The 16722-nt window shown below is 36.1% G+C and overlaps 1 protein-coding gene across 5 annotated transcripts in view; it reads left to right on the plus strand.

Annotated features, from left to right (window-relative positions):
* Positions 1 to 640: 640 nt before the first annotated feature.
* Positions 641 to 16722, plus strand: part of CABCOCO1 (ciliary associated calcium binding coiled-coil 1) — a 134074-nt gene continuing 117992 nt past the window's right edge. For all 5 annotated transcript variants that reach the window (XM_033129807.1, XM_033129808.1, XM_033129809.1 and 2 more), the window contains exons 1-2: positions 641 to 745; positions 12422 to 12525. In XM_033129807.1, the coding sequence (XP_032985698.1) occupies positions 665 to 745; positions 12422 to 12525 (185 nt within the window). In that variant the 5' untranslated portion in view covers positions 641 to 664. The remainder of the gene's footprint in view (positions 746 to 12421; positions 12526 to 16722) is intronic.

Raw genomic sequence — 16722 nt, forward strand, 5'->3', positions numbered from 1 at the left:
AATACTCATACTGCCACTAATTATATTGTTTAAAATGATTTTATTATGGAAAATTTCAAACATATGTAAAATAGGAAGGGTAGTAGAATGACCACCTCTCACCGTGTACCCAGTCTTGATTCATCTACTATACTTTCACTCATTGCTCATGGCCTTCCCATTATTATTTTGGAGTAAATCCAGACATGATATCATTTCATCATCACTAAATCTTTGAGTATGTATTTCTGAAAGATAAGAACACTGTTTTCTTTCTAAACACAACAGTAACATCATACACCTTAAAATTTCAATAATTCTTTAATATCAAATGTCAATCAACGGTAAACTTCCCCACTTTAATACTGAGAACATGCTATGTGTTAGCATTAGACACTTCCACATATTAGCTCATTTAAACGGCTGTTAAATGTATTAAAAGAAAGAGTTTGTCTCTACTCTGTGATTCAAACCCCCGTTGCAGGCCTTCCCAGCACAATGCCCTGCAGCGGCCTCCCCCGGACTCCCTCTTGCTTCCAGCTCCCACTGCGGGATCCCAGCCCTTATGGGGCCCAGGCTGAGAAGCCGGAAGCCGCTTTGCCTTGGGATCCAATCTCCAGCCCTGCGACCCCGGCCCCGCCCCAGTTGCCTAGGCGACAGAGGGCCGCTTAGCTGGGGCAAGATCATGGCTATTTCTGGGGGGACGACTCCCGGGGGGATGACCCCAGCAGCGTTGACCCAGGTGAGAACCTCGACCGAGTCGGAGGTACGTCGCCCCTTCCTGGTACTTGCGACCCCCGAACGCACGCTCCCGGCCCGCAGGGCCTGCGGCGGAGGCCAGTCGGGAGGAGGCAGCCCACGCCCGGGTTGGGTTTGCCGCCCGATTGGCTGCGGAGTTGGGAGCGTGCCCCGGGCGGCGCTGGGGTCTCCCGGACTGTGTTGGGGGTCCGGGAGGCGAGCTGGGGTCCCGCAGGTATTTCCCGCACTCCCCAAACCCGGCTGCCTGCCGCGTCCGATCCGCCCTAGCGCCCCGGCAAAGTGCCCTCGAATATAAACTAGAAATTCTTCCATTGGACGGTTCCAGGCCCAAATGACCTCTGTATGAGCTTCTCCCTAGGCTCTTAAAAAGGTAGCTTGGAATTTTAAATGGGCCAGTCCCTTTTGGAAATTTCTACTAGTTCTTTTGCAATGATCACCGTTCCGATGGTTCAAAAGGTGTAAGGGAATAATAACTCTTTCTTGGTAGTGGATTGTTTAATATTTGAAGGCCAGGGCTTTGTGTTTCCCTTATTATTTTACCATTTCTATACATATAGACATACCTACATACAGGATAAGAGGCATGACAATGGAGGAGCACCTGGAAAATCGACCTTCCGGGTTATGACTTAGTTACTCATCATCAGCTTGTCTTCAGCGAAGTTATTTAAACTCCTTGGGCCCCAGTGGTTTCTTGTGTACAGTATTTATCTTTAGGCCCCTCCCAATATCAGCTCCCACTAATAAATGGGTTTTAGGTAACTAATTACTCATAAGCTTAGTATCCCGAGATTTTAATTAAAACATGTCTGCTTCACCAGCTACTACTAAAAGATGTGTAAGTCTTCACACACTGACACCACCGTGTGGTTTCTATGACGGTTTTTTCTTTAGTTTTTTTAAGGCTCCAAAGGTAAATAATGTTATCATTAACATTGTTATGCTCAACTCCCTTATTAGCCTAAACACCATTCTTTGTGCGGTAGATAAGTATTAGTTGCAATTTTATAAATGAAGAAATTCTCTGGGCAAAGCACCAATAATTCTGTGCCTTGCTCAAAGATATACAAAGTCCTTCCCAATCTAGATTTCTTCCCATTACTATACTCCTATGGAGACAGCTAAGGCATGCTGACTCTCCTATGAGCCTTTGGAAATTAGCATACATTAAAAACACATTGTAATGTGATAAACTGGTTACTAAGCCAGTTACTCCCTTGTGATTTCTAATGTAAGTAAAAGAATTTCAAAAGAGGCATAGGAAATTTTGCAATCAAATTGTTATTTAAATATATACAAAAACTTATGATAATGAACAATTGTCATTGTACACTTTACATATACTTATCCATGTAGATAACATCCTTTCTAAGAAGACTCAGATAATTTGGGTCTTAAAGAATCTGTACTAAAAAAAAAAAAAAAGAAAGAAAGAAATGCCCTATACTTTTTTTTTAAAGATAAAGAAGTGCTATGCTCCAAGGGGAAAAAATTCACTTTTTATAATGGATGAGTCAGATGAAAGAGCTAGTTATAGACCTAAGATGATTAGCTACCATGTTAGAACTATCAGCACATTTGTTAACTTCTTCGAGGAGCAGGTGTATAACAATTTAGGATGTACACAATCTTTTTGTTAGTAGAAAAACGGAAGACATCCCGTTGGAACTCGGACTTACTTAGCTGTGCTCAGTTACTAAGACTAACCTAAGATTAATGTGCTGCATGGTAGAAACTCCATTTTCCATTCTAATGGAAGCAGAATACTTGCAGTTCACAGAGAAGACAATTGATCCACAGGACTGTATCATATATTAGAATGACAAGTCCTGCCAGCCGCCCATTTGTACCGCCTGGGGTTTAGGGGTTAGATGGAAAATATGGCAAAAAACTCTGTCTTGTAATCTGTTCCCAAGGCCACAGCTTTTCAGTTACAAACTGAAAGGTTCTTCTCAGATCTTTCCAGAGTTGATTCCCCCAAAGACAGTTCCCTCACAGTGTCATTTCTAATATATTCGGTATCCAAATTGAATTAGCTAATAAACCATGTAGTCATCTGAGCCAAGCAGTAGTGAAAGATTTTTCTTGCCAAGTCAATCGGAAGTTAAGCATAAGCTTTCAATAGTCTGAGGTTTCCCATTTGTTATTTGTTGCCAATACCTAGAATAAAAACAACCAATTATCCCAATCACGTAGTAGGCACTCAATAAAGTATGATATCTAATTAAGATCATAGGTGGTCTGATGTATGCCAGGAGAGGTAGTTATCATAAACTAAAATCTACTCTATGAGATACTGTGAACAAGTAGACATGAATTGCAAGTCCAGGAAAATATTTTTCGTATGACATTGCATAGACTCTTCTTCCCAACTTTCTGAATTCAACATGCTAGGAGTAACATTGGAGTAATTGCCTCCCTCTAAAAGACTAAACTATTAGTGGATGTCTGAATAAATGCACAAGAATAGAAAAATAACAAAAATCTGAAAATAAATATTTGCTATATATAGATGTGTAAGTGAAAGGAGTTTATAAGTGAATTTGGAAAAGAGTTTATAAATACTTACAATTCAATCACCAGTCTTTTATCAAAAGTTTGTTCATAAACTCACTTTCTTAATATCTTCTAAAATATTATTTTAGAAATATAATTATTTAAGTATTATACCTAAAAAGGGCTGTACTCACATCAGAGACCTAAAAGAGAATGTAAATGATTATTTCCCATATTTCCATTTGCTTTTTCTGAATAATGTTCCTTTAGGGTTACCACATCCCCAAATACATGACATTTACTCAATGCATTGGGGTCTTTATCAGCACAGGAGGACACCTACCGTGTTTTCCCAAAAATAAGACCTAACCGGGAAATAAGCCTGAGCATGATTTTTCAGGATGACATCCCCTGAATATAAGCCCTAATGCATCTTTTGGAGCAAAAATTAATATAAGACCCGGTCTTATTTTCGGGGAAACACAGCACATTATCTTGAGGGAAAGATGAGTGTCACTTGTCTTCGAGATCCTCAACATGGCCAAGAGGAAGCCAAAGACAATTCCCTCTAAATTAAGGATCCCTACAGACCTTGAAAACAGCCTCCACCCCATCATTGGCAAGTTAGGGAGAAACGCTTGGGGCTCAATTTGAGCAAGAAAATGATCAGATTTCTGCAGTTTCATTGTTACTCAAGAGGTATTTATTGAAGCCATTCACAACACATAGTGTAGTTCAGCCTATGCAGGACCATGGGGAGGACACCTAAATAGCACTTAAAATATCGTTGAGCAAACAGTACTAACATACCTCAAAATGGTACTATACAGCAGTAGTATTTATCAGACACTGAGAGCCTCTGGGAATACTGGCTGGTGGGTGTGGAGATATTGACAAACATTTGGGCTTGTCTTTCTTCTTACTATTTGTCTTTGGGTTTCCTGGCTTATTTAAAAAGTCCTGCTTCTTCCTCCTCCAGCCTCCCTTTCAGGTTGAACAGATAATCTTCAATCTTTTTCTAATATTTAAAGTTTAACTTTACTAACGTTAGGTCTTTAACACAGCTGAAATTAATGTTTCGTAAATGTATTTTGTGTATTTGAAATGAGGATGTCATTTTGTTTTCTTGTAGACATGAACCATCGAGTCAGTCAGCTTCATTTACTAACTAAACCAGCCTCTATCTTACTGAGCATGGATTGACTGCCGTTATCATATTATATGTATACATGAATAGGCACAAGAGTGGACAAAATAGTCAATGGAACAGATTATAGAATCCAAATAAATGTGTGTGTGTGTGTGTGTGTGTGTGTGTGCACTCAGACATATGTGTATAAATTTATATGTAAGCATTTGTATCAGAAATTTTATTTTTAAAATAAAATGGTATGGCACTGACACAGAATGGAAAAACTGGTCAGTGGAAAAGAATAAAGAATCCAAAAATGTACATGTATTTTTGTATCAAAGCACATTTTTGGATTCATTTTTGGATTCTTTATTCTTTTCCACTGACCAATTTTTCCGTTCTTGTCAGTGTCATACCATTTTATTTTAAAAAATTATTTTGTGGAGTTCAGAATAATACAATTCAGATTTGAGATTGTCATTGCATTACATTTATAATGTGGGAAGGATTTAATTTTTTAAATTTGAAGATTTCCAATAAATCTCTTATCTAATATTGTTATTAAATTTTTGGTGTCCTATACCTTTTTTTATTATATTTATAACCAAGTATAGTTTAATCAAGTTTTGCTATTTCCATTTCTAATTAACTTCTCATATAGAGAAAAGCGAATGTCCTTTACATATTTATGTTTTATGTAACCATCTATCAAATATCTTATTAGCTCAAACCATGTTAATACAATGTCAAATTTCTTAGGTGTGCAACCATGTAATCTTCAAATAAAGATTTTTTTAAATTTCTTCATTCTAATATTTAAGCTATATATTTAGTTTTCTTATTTTATTAGTTAAAACCTCTATAGTTTGTTGACTTACAATAATGTTACTAGCCGAAATCCCATTTTAGTTCCTGGTTTTTGTAAGAATGACTTCAGTATTTCACCATTCAATATGATGTTTTGCAAATAATTTTTTCATGTTTAGCTATCTTTTTCTGTTCATATATTACTGAGAGTTTTGCTGCTGAATTCTATATATATATATATATATATATATGTATATATGTATATAAATTTTTATTTAATTTGACATAAAAAGTATGGTAGAGTTGTTCATAATGATCCATCTTTGCATTTCTGAAATTAATTTGGTCACAGTGATAGCTTATTATTATTCTTTTAGTACACTGCTGGGCTCAATTTTCTAAGATAGTATTTAATTAGAATTTTTGCATCTGAATTCATTGATTTTGGTTTATAATTTTCTTTTTGTGCTAGTTCAGGTTTTTGTGTGTAGACTATGCTGACTTCTTAAAAGTTAATTATCTACAGTCTATAATTATTTACTTAGAATTTATGTGTTCTTGTTTATTAAAACTTCAAGTGTAAAACTCTGGGCATGGTGACTTTTTAAAAAGTAAACTTCCAGATTACTTCATGTATGGTCAGTTCCGTTTTTTTTTTCCCTTACCCCTGGTCAAATTTGGTAACTTATGTATTCCTAGGAAATCACGCATTTTCTTGTACTTTTTAAATGTAATTCCATTTAATGTGGCCTATGTTTTTTCTTTATTCTTTAATCCCATTTGCAAAAGATTTGTCTATGATTGTTTTAAAGAACTAGCTCTTGCTTTTACTTATCTTTCTTTCAACTATTTTTTTCCTTCTTTTTCTTAAATTGGCTCTTTAACATGGCAAGTGAGGCAGTCTCCTAAGGCACGAAATTTAAAGACTACCAGAAAATTCAATAGTCAAGATAAACTATATTTTAATGCAATATTTAAAAAAAACAAAGTTAATGTAAAAAAATCCATAATGGATCAAAGTTTTGAATAAACACTGCATTAGTATTACTGATTTTTATCCCTTTTGCCTCAGGCGCCAACATGGTTCAACACAGTGCTGCTCCTTAGTTCATTTATTTTCAGACTTGAAGAAAGTCTTTCAAACTGGAAATTATAGATCTCTCTATGTTCTCTATGATTCTGAAATCCCTCTTTAGTCATCTTTGGTGAAATGTGTTATCTTTCTCTCTCTCTTTTTTTTTTTTAGAATTTTTAATTAATTAATTTTTTGTTAGTTTTAGGTGTACAAAGCAATGTAGTAGACATTTAAACCCCTCATAAAGTGATAACCCAACCCCCAAGCTACTACCCCTCTGACATTTACTATCTTCCCTGTGTTATACTCCACATCCCGTGACTTTATATACCTATACATTTAGTTAGGGTTGACATTCAACTATATTCAGCCCTTCAGGTGCGTAGAACATTGGTCAGGCATCTACACAGTCTATGACGTGATCCCTCTGATAAGTCCAGAGCCCATCTGGCACCTTACATGATCTTTACAACCTTGTTGATTATATTCCCCATACTGTATTAACTATCAATTTGTATTTCTTAATGCCGTCAGCTTTTTCGCCCTGCCCCCAACCCCATTCCCATCTATCATGCTGATAGATCTAGTACCTATCTGGCCCCATACCTAGTTATTACAATATTATTGACTATATTCCCTATGCTATACCCTACATCTCCATGATTACTGTATAACAATTTTTCAATCCCTTCCTCTTTCATCCATCCTTAACCCCCCTCCCATCTTAAAGAAGTCCCTCTAAGATTCCTTGTAATACTGGTTTGGTGGTGATGAACCACTTCAGCTTTTTCTTGTCTGGGAAGCTCCTTATTTGTCCTTCAATTCTAAATGACAGCCTTGCTGGGTAGAGCAATCTTGGATGTATGTCATTGCTTTTCATCACTTGGAATATTTCCTGCCACTCCCTTCTTGCCCTGAAAAGTTTCTGTTGAGAAATCAACTAACAGTCTTATGGGGGCCCCCTTGTAGGTTACTAACTACTTTTCTCTTGCTGCTTTTAAGATTCTCTCTTTGTATTTAACCTTTGGCGTTTTAATTATGATTTGTCTTGGTGTGGGCCTCTTTGGGTTCATCTTGTTTGGGACTCTCGGTGCTTCCTGGGTTTGTATGTCCATTTCCTTCACCGGATTAGGGAAGTTTTCTGTCATTATTTCTTTAAATAGGTTTTCAATTCCTTCCCCTCTCTCTTCTCCTTCTGGTACCCCTATAACGCTAATATTGGTACGCTTGATTTTGTCCCAGAGGCCCCTTAAACTCTCCTCAATTTTTTGGATTCTTTTTTCTTTCTGCAGTTCTGGTTGGGTGTTTTCTGCTACCTTGTCTTCTACATCGCTGGTTGTATCCTCTGATTCATCTAATCTACTGTTGATTTCCTGTAATATATTCTTTTTTTCTATTATTGTATCCTTTATTTCTGACTGGTTCTTCTTTATGGTTTCCATCTCCATTTTTATGCTTCCTATCTCTCTGTTGAAGTTCTCCCTGAGATCACTGAGCATTCTTATAACCAGTGTTTCAAACTCTGCGTCTGATAGATTACTTATCTCCATTTCGCTTAATTCTTTTTCTGGAGCTTTGTTCTGTTCTTTTATGTGGGACATGTTTCTTTGTCTCCCCATTTTGGCTGCCTTGCTGTGTTTGTTTATATGTATTAGGTAGGGCCGTTATGCCTCCTGGTCTTGGCAGAGTGGCCTTATGTAGTAGGTGTGCTGTGGGGTTCAGTGGCTCAGTCTTTCTTGTCACCTGAGCCATGCCCTCCAGGTGTGTCCCTTGTGTCCCCTTGTGTGGGTTGTGTGTGCCTACCTCTTGTAGTTGAGCCTTGGTTGATAATTGCACATCAGTGGGAGGGATTGACCCTTGTGCTCACTGGTTGTGAGGACGGGCCTTGACTACAGTGGAAGAGTTGTTGTGCGGGGCTGATCCTACAGAGCAGGATCTACCTCAGCAGGACTCTGGTGCCTACCCAATTCGCCCCGTGGGTGTGTTGTACTTGGAGGCGGCTGGGTGATGCTCTAGCTCATTTTGAAGCTGGCCACTGGGGGTGCCAGCCCCAGGATCACCTTGGAGGGGACCTAGTGTAGGTCTACTTCAGCCACAGCCCGTACCACACCCGGGGCCACCCAGCAGGAGCCAGAAGAAATCTGCAGATGGCTGCCTCCCATGCTGTGCTTAGAAGCTCCTTGAGAGGCCAAGCTGCGAACCAAGGCCGGCTGCTGTCAGTGCCAGCTTAGGTCTGCTCAGGCAGAGGTACAGGACACGTTCAATCCAGATGCTGCTTGTCTGGGTTCCGCGAACCTTTGAGAGACCCTAGGAAAGTGCAGCTTGAGCCAAGGCAGGCTGTCTGCATGAAAAAGTCACTGGAAGCCACCTGGGTGTGCCCGAAAGTTGGGTGGGGTGGGGTAAGGGTTGGTAGGGACCCCCACAGCCGAAATAGCCCTCCTGATCTTGAATGGTCACACATAGGTGTGGGACCAGCCCATTCCTTGTCTCTGATCTTCCTGCCAGTCTGGAGGTGGCTTCTGTAAGTCTTTAGTTGAAATGCTTCAGTTCAGCTTGATTTTAGACAATTCTCAGTAATGGTTGTAGATCAGTTGTAAGTTTGATGTGGCTGTGACAGAAGGTAAACACCGCGTTTACCTACTGCGCCATCTTGCTTGTCCTCTATATTATCTTTCTCTTAATGAACATTTGTTGACTCTCTTTTTTTTTAATTTATTTGGGTGACAATTGTTAGTAAAATTACATAGCTTTCAGATGTACAATTCTGTATTACATCATCTATAAATCCCATTGTGTGTTCATCACCCAGAGTCAGTTCTCCTTCCATCACCATATATTTGATCCAAGACTCTTTTAAGACACTGCCAGTAATGGATACAAAGATGCCCCCCAAAAGCTTACATTCTAGAAGGAAGACATGTATACAATGTGGAAGGTTTAGGTGACATTAGAGAAAAAAATTCAGAGAAAAGATTTATCTTGCAAACATCAGGCTTACAATTTCATTGCTTCTAGAATAACTGCTAAAATCCACCAGGTGGTGGAGTAAAATGAGTTACAGTGTGGTTTAGCTAACATATTTTCCTAGTCAGAGATGTAATTTTACAGAGAAAGCCACAATTACAAACCCACATTTTTATTAGCCTATTCATGAATTTTCTATTGTATCTTTAATTTGTACAAATCAGAATGTCTGTGTTGAAAGATTAAAGATTTTTTAACCACCTTATATCCTTTCTAGTGCAAGGCAGTGTATAAACAAACAAAAAGGAGCAGTAGTTTAAAATAGATCCAGGAATTCAATTTAAAACAAAGAAAACAAAAAACAGAGGCAAACCTTCCTACAAGATGATTATCGTAAGCTATCAAGGTTTAGTATAAATGAAGCACTGATATTAGGCATCTTAGCTAGAATTATTTTTGTACTAAAGGTTAAGATTATTATATTCTCCTTCATATAGTTACTGTGTGACCTATATTTTCCTATCCATAAAAAATTTAATAAAATTGATCTGAATGCCTGTATAATGTACCTTTCATGTATATCTTTATTCATTATTAATAATGATAGCAATCTTGTGTGTGTTAAAACATATCAAAATGATTTTTTTAAGATGAATCCAAATTTAGGTTCAAATGACTTGCTGTAAGTCACAAAATTAATTAGTATTCAAACCTCATGAGATTTTTAAATCCAAGTCCTGCTTTTCATCATGCTGCATCATATAACAGTGTCATCATGTGATGGAGATGAATTCAGACAGTCTATTAGCAACCTATGTTGACATAACTAGAATCTGCAGAATTCTAAAAAGAAGGAAAAGATTGAAACACTGTCCCTGAGGAATTTGCAATCTAATGGGATTGACAGTGAAGGAATAATTATACTTTACTGCTACTAATATATATATATATATATATATATATATATACACAATAATATATATATACTAATATATATACTAATATATATATATATATAAAACCAACAAACATTTAAACAAATATGTAGCCATATATTATGGACTAAAATACTATCCTACCTAAAAACTGAGTGTATTTAAATCAATTACAAGTGTTCGAGTGCCTACTAGGTACAATATTATACATTAGGTGGATAATATGGAAGCCTAAGATATTTTTGTCTTTTTGAGATTATAATCCAATAGACTGATCTAGTTTAGGTTAATTTCCTAACCCTAGATTACAAAAAAATAGCTAATAAAGTAGCATATTTTATTTCTAAATGATATTTTTAAAAATAAAAATATAATAACCTATTATAAAATACAAACTTTAAGCTGATTACCATTTCCAATAAGTGTTAGCTTTGATTTTTGTCCTCTGGAAAAAGAATAAGGAAAATTTGGGATATAGTTTTATTTATAGCACAGCATTTTGTTGCTTTTCTTATTTATCGGAGTCCATTTACATGGAAGGGTACATAACTATTTGTTGAATTGAAAACATTTGCCCCTCTCGCCTGAAAAATCTCACAATCCTTTTTGTTGTGAAGCTGCCTCTGTTACCTTTATTTCTGTCTCCTTTTCCATCCCCATTCACAGCGTTTCTCTTCCCACTCTGGCTTTGGTCACTTTCACACTTGCAGTGACTCCTAAATTTAAACTTGACCTTTCTGACTCTAGCATTTCTAATTAAACCTCTAAACATTTCTTCCTTGATAAGCGTATTCCATCTTAAACTCAACCACTGAAACTAAACTCATCATCTTGCCTTCTTAAAACTAGCATCGTCTTCCAAAGCTCCTATTTCTATTTTGTGTAACAAGAGTGCCACGTATAGATTTGCAGATTATACTCTGAACAAAAGAACTGGGCTGAGAGTTGAGCAGGAGCTGAAAATATATTCACAAGTGGTGCACTTGGGCACAGGGCTATGTCACTTAAGACTTTTAGCACTTCCTGCACCCAGAGAGGATGCGTTTGTCTAGTTCACACAAAGGTGGCATATGTGCGATTGAAGGCCCTCAGTATCACCTTTTTCTTCCAGTCACTTAGGTCAGAAACTCAGAATCTCCATTCATTTGTCCATCTTTTGGTCCCCCATATGTAATATGTTGCATTGACCCCTTTCTTTTCTTTTCCATTGCAGCCCAATGCCTCATTCCTGAACTGGTTTTGTTGTTGTTTTGTTTCTGATGTATTTTTTTTCAGTATTATTACTTTCAGGTGTACAACATGGTGATTAGACATTTATATAACTTACAAAGTGATCACCCCAATAAATCTAGTACCCATCTGACAGCATACATAGTTATCACAATAACGACCTTTCCATTTATTTAACTCTTCCTCTGTGTCCTTTCTCTGCTCCTGTCTTTCCTTCACCCTGCTACAAATTACTCTTACTTCAGGTTATTTATTGCCTATATTACCAAGAACAAACTCTTCAGCCTCTCATTCTTCAACCAGCCAGGGCCTAAAATATTTATGATAACTTGCACAGTATCTTGCATCTTGCAATCACTCAGTAAATATTTATTGAATTATTAAATGTAAGATCTCCCACAATAAGTTCCCATTGCCGACTTCCCACGTAGGTCCAACTGGTCCCCCCAGCCTTGTACCCTAGGCACCACTGTGAACTACTTTACATTTTCAGAACTGGTACCCAACAGCCCTGTCTTCATTCACCTGGGGCATTATCCATGCCCATTCTCACAAAGTCCATTCCTGGACTTCATCTCTATAGAATTTCCTTGTCCTGGTTCTACCTTTGTCACTTCTTTTTAGACTGATTGCCACTTGTTTTTTATGACTCACCGTTGTATTTTCTTGTTTTAAAGTCATCCTTGGTTTATTCCTCCCACTAGAAGTTAAGCTTCTTGAGGCTAGCAAGTCTTTCTTACTTGTCTTTGCCTCCTCTTGAGGCCCAAATTCAATGAGGAATATGTAGATATTCAAAAATATTTATTAATTGAAAAACCATCACCCAGTTTTAAATGTGCAAAGACAGATTGGACTTTTCAGAAGAGAGGTACTATTACTTAAAAACAGAAAAGAAAAATGATTATCTAGGAGACTGTTGTTTTTACTTTTATTTTTTTTCCTGATAGCAAGTAGACTACAGTAAAAACAAATTTTGATATCATTGGGATTAATAAGTAAAACGTGATTGAAATAACTGATTCCACTTGTCTTTTTCTTTGGTAGAAAGATGCTGAATTCCAAGAACATGAAAAGATTCTGTCCCCAGATTTTCTTTCAGTTGCTCAAATCACTGAACTGCTAGTAGTGGATGTAGATGGAGTTCAACGGTAAGCCCTTCAGTATTATAACCAAATATAAACAGTTTTAGTTCTGCATCTATAAATGACCATTATATGTTATTATACCATGTATATGCATATATATACCCAGGTATACACCAAACATAATATTTGTTATTATGTTTTATGTAATGTATATGTCTTATGTATATAATATATTCATGTACTATTATGTATATTATGTATATAATAGTACATATATAGTGTATATATTTATATATACACTATAATATATTAGTATATTATATTAATATATACTATTATATATATCTCCAGACTCCTGGAACACAAAAATTTCAAACAACTGCCTTGTTGCGCTGCTCGGCAGTCTTCTTTATGGGAAAAGTACATTTCAAACCAACTTCTTAATTTGTTAACATTAACAGAGAGTAGGGATTTATTGTTAAAAGCAGCCTTAGCATATACTGTCTTCTCCTTTTTTCTTTCATTCATAAAGCTGTCAGTATGCACAAGAACCTTTCGGTCTTCTGTGTCATTGTGAAAAGAGAAAGTTGTTTTTTCCATGATGTTAGTAGTCAATATATTTTATGATTTGGGAAATACTGAGTACTAGCCATCCACGTATGATTTTTATTGGGTAAGAACCTATTCTGATTCATGCATTTTGCTTAAAAATGTGAGTATAACTGAATTTATAGACAATAATTCTAATATATTTACCTCTCATGCTTAAGAACATTGGTTTCTATAGTAGATCATTTACTTAGAACTCTGGTCAGATGTATCCAACACACAAATTTCAAGCAATCACTCATTTTAAAAATCATCTTGCTCAAACAATGGAAGCCTGATTGGCCATACTGTGTGGAAAGGGGATGATGTGATGTTCTGGATCTTAATATCCTAGTGTAAGATTTCTGCAGGCCAGTCCTCCAGATGTTAGCAGGGCGTTGTGGACCATAATGGACAAATAGAAAATGGCTCTGTCAGTGGATATCATTTGCAAATCTTACAAATATTATGGAATAGAGGCAATTTGCTACTGAGAAGGAACTATGACAGATGTACTGGCTGGAACAGAAATCTGAGAAGGGAAGGCATATTAAGAGCAGGCGACACTGACAGGCCTTTTTCCAAGATGCTGTTCACCTCCAGCGCCTGGAAACCCTGGTGATTTGTGATTTGGCCGTACTGCTACCTGAATTTTTAAGTGTTAGTCAGTCAATAAAATATCTCACTGATTTTTAAACAAGTATTTCATGGTGATTTTACCATTTTTGTAGAAATGAATGCTCATTGGAAATTCTGATTTTTAGTGTCAGAATTGATTGGTAAAATACATTCATTTTATTAGTATCACTGATTATTTATGCTTTAGAAAAATATTATTTTCCATTACTAGGTAATCCCAAATGTTGTTGGTCATTGAAATGCAAAAAATAGGTGTTTAATACTAGGCAAAATGATATGAGGCAAATTGCAGATATTTAATATAGTTTACAATTTATTTTTATTATGCATTAAATAAAAGTTGTCATATTAAATGCAATTAATATTAAATAGAAGGTATTGCAAACAAATGCTTTTTAGATTTATTTCTTGCTACATCTTAAGTTGTACTGTGTATCATGCCTTCTGTGACAATCTTCTTTTTCTTCAATTATTGGTTCTCTTTGCTATTAAATACCTAAATTGTAAAAGTATTTTTAATCTTTAAGAAGTGAGGTCTAGGACAAAAGAAATGATACAGAGAGTGATCCACAAGTTAGCAGTATGGAAACAACCACTTTCAACATAGGTTGACCTTTAGACGTCTCATGAATAGAATTCACCTGAAGTAATCTGAAATTTTAGGACATCAATTTTGGATAAAAGACACCAGTGTTATGTCAGGAGCCATTTCTTTGGAAAGTAATTTTCTTGAGGTTTTTTATAATAGTAATCCTGAAATATTTGCAATCAATCATTCACTTTCCATTTAAAATAACATTATTATAAATGGGATTCTATACCTTTCAACATAACAGAAATATAATTTAGGTGTCCTGTCACTAACTGACAAAGGTATGCCAAAATCATAGTCTACAAAGCTATAAGCCTATTTAAATAAATTATAGGAAATCAGCACATTTTCCTACCTTTTAAAAATAAAATTGTGCTCCTTAAAGCAGCCAATGAAACAAAACATGAAAGTATCATTAAAACATATTTGTGCAGTACACGTCAAGTAAAGTCTGGATACATTTCTAATGGTCTCCTAACTACCATCAATCATGTTTTAATGTAACCCTGATTTGATTTACAGATCCACCCAAATCTTTTTTGAAAAAAAGATAGGGACTAAATTGGAAATAACTACTTAAACACAGAAATAACACTAAGAGATCTTTTAATAACCTTTCTATAACTGGGCCTCCATGAGCTGTTCCGTTCTTGCCTTAAGGCTTATTTCTGCATGTCATCATATTTGAAAAATAAAAATGCACTCCAATTTCAAGAGCATGCAAGAATAATGTAATATTTTTACTGAAATTCTTGGTGAGATAGTTACATCACCTATCACTGTAGCAAAACTTCCTAAGTGACTATTAAGCATCTTTCTCTTTCCCTACATTTTCCTATGCTACAGCTGTGGCCATTTCTCCCCCTCCCCTGTTCCATCTCCCTTTATCCCCAGAGGAAAAGCTTACAAATTTGCCAGGAGGTCATGGAAACTGCATTCTAACTGCAGCAGCATTTTGCTCCAAATGCCTCCCTGTATAATCTCCTTTGGGGTGAAATGACTGAACAAAGAATACAAATGGTAAATATTTAGCTCTGCAGTTCAAGTCGAAGGTTAAGATTCAAATGGTACTAAAAGAAGAGGTGGAAGAGGTGTGGGAAAGGGTAAAGGTAGAGGGATGTCAAAAAAATTTCACAAATTACTCTTTAGCAAGTAGTTGCCTTCATTCACATACAATCAAACACTGAAAAAATAAAAATAAAAAGTAAAGAGTACGTAACTATTGAGGTAAAATATTTAATTTTTAAAAAACAGCACGGGGGTGGCAGAAGAAGATTACACTTAGAAGGAAGACTAACTGCTGGAAACAGAAGAAAATGTTAGGCAAAAGCTGATGCTTAAAGAGGGCATTGAATCTGTAAAACAAGGGGTGAAAGAAAAGATGATAAAATATGTAAATAAAAAGATTTTAGAACAAACATAAGAGACTAAAGAATAAAACCAATGTAAAACTCATCTTGCTGAGAATGAAGCTAGTAATGTGGAAAAGAAATTTAAGAAAACTTATACAAACTACAGATTAAGGCAATTAGAAGATGTTTCAATCTGCATCCAATGCAGTGAATCAGGGAAAAAATGTAAATGCCATAAAATAAAAGCTTTAATTTTAATATTTTAATAGAATAAAACATTATGCATTACCTTATCTCTGGGATAAAGAAAGTGACCTAGAGAGGAAAACAATCAGTTAGGCCTCAGATTTTTCCTTAGCAATATTAAGCAACAGAAATCAGTGGAGTAACAAGTAGCCAAATTTAGGAAGTCAAAAGAATGTGATTCCAGACTAAAATACTAATTTGGATTGTTGTTTTAGTTAATCCACCTGGATTTTATTTTAATGCATTGGGTGAGGTAGCATTTTATTTTCTCTATGGATAACCAATTCTCCCAACACTGTTTTTGAAGAGTTCAGACTTCCTTTACTGATTTGAAACACATTCTGGCATATACCAACTTCCCATACATATTGGATCTGTTTCGTGGCCTATTTATTGATTACATTAAAATGCTACAAGTTTTCTGAATGGGAAAAGATATTTGCCAGTGTCCCATCTGATATCCAAAATATACTAAAAATTCATACAACTTAACACCAAAAACAAACAAACAAACACACAAAAAACCCAAAACAATTTAATAAGTGGGCAGAGGACTTGAGTAGACTTTCTCCACAGAGGACATTCAGATGACCAATGGACATATTAAAAGATGCTCAATGTCACTGATCATCAGAGAATGCAAATATAAACAATGAGTTATCACCTAACACCTGTCAGAATGACCATCATAAATAAATCGACAAATGTTGGTGAGGATGTGGAGGAAAGGGAACCCTTGTGCACTGTTGGTGGGACTGTAAATTGGTGCAGCCACTATGGAAAACAGTATGGAAGTTCCTCAAAAAATTAAAAATAGAACTACCTTATGACCCAGCAATTCTA

The sequence above is a fragment of the Rhinolophus ferrumequinum genome, chromosome 16, assembly GCF_004115265.2.
Source record: "Rhinolophus ferrumequinum isolate MPI-CBG mRhiFer1 chromosome 16, mRhiFer1_v1.p, whole genome shotgun sequence".
Classification (NCBI taxonomy): domain Eukaryota; kingdom Metazoa; phylum Chordata; class Mammalia; order Chiroptera; family Rhinolophidae; genus Rhinolophus; species Rhinolophus ferrumequinum.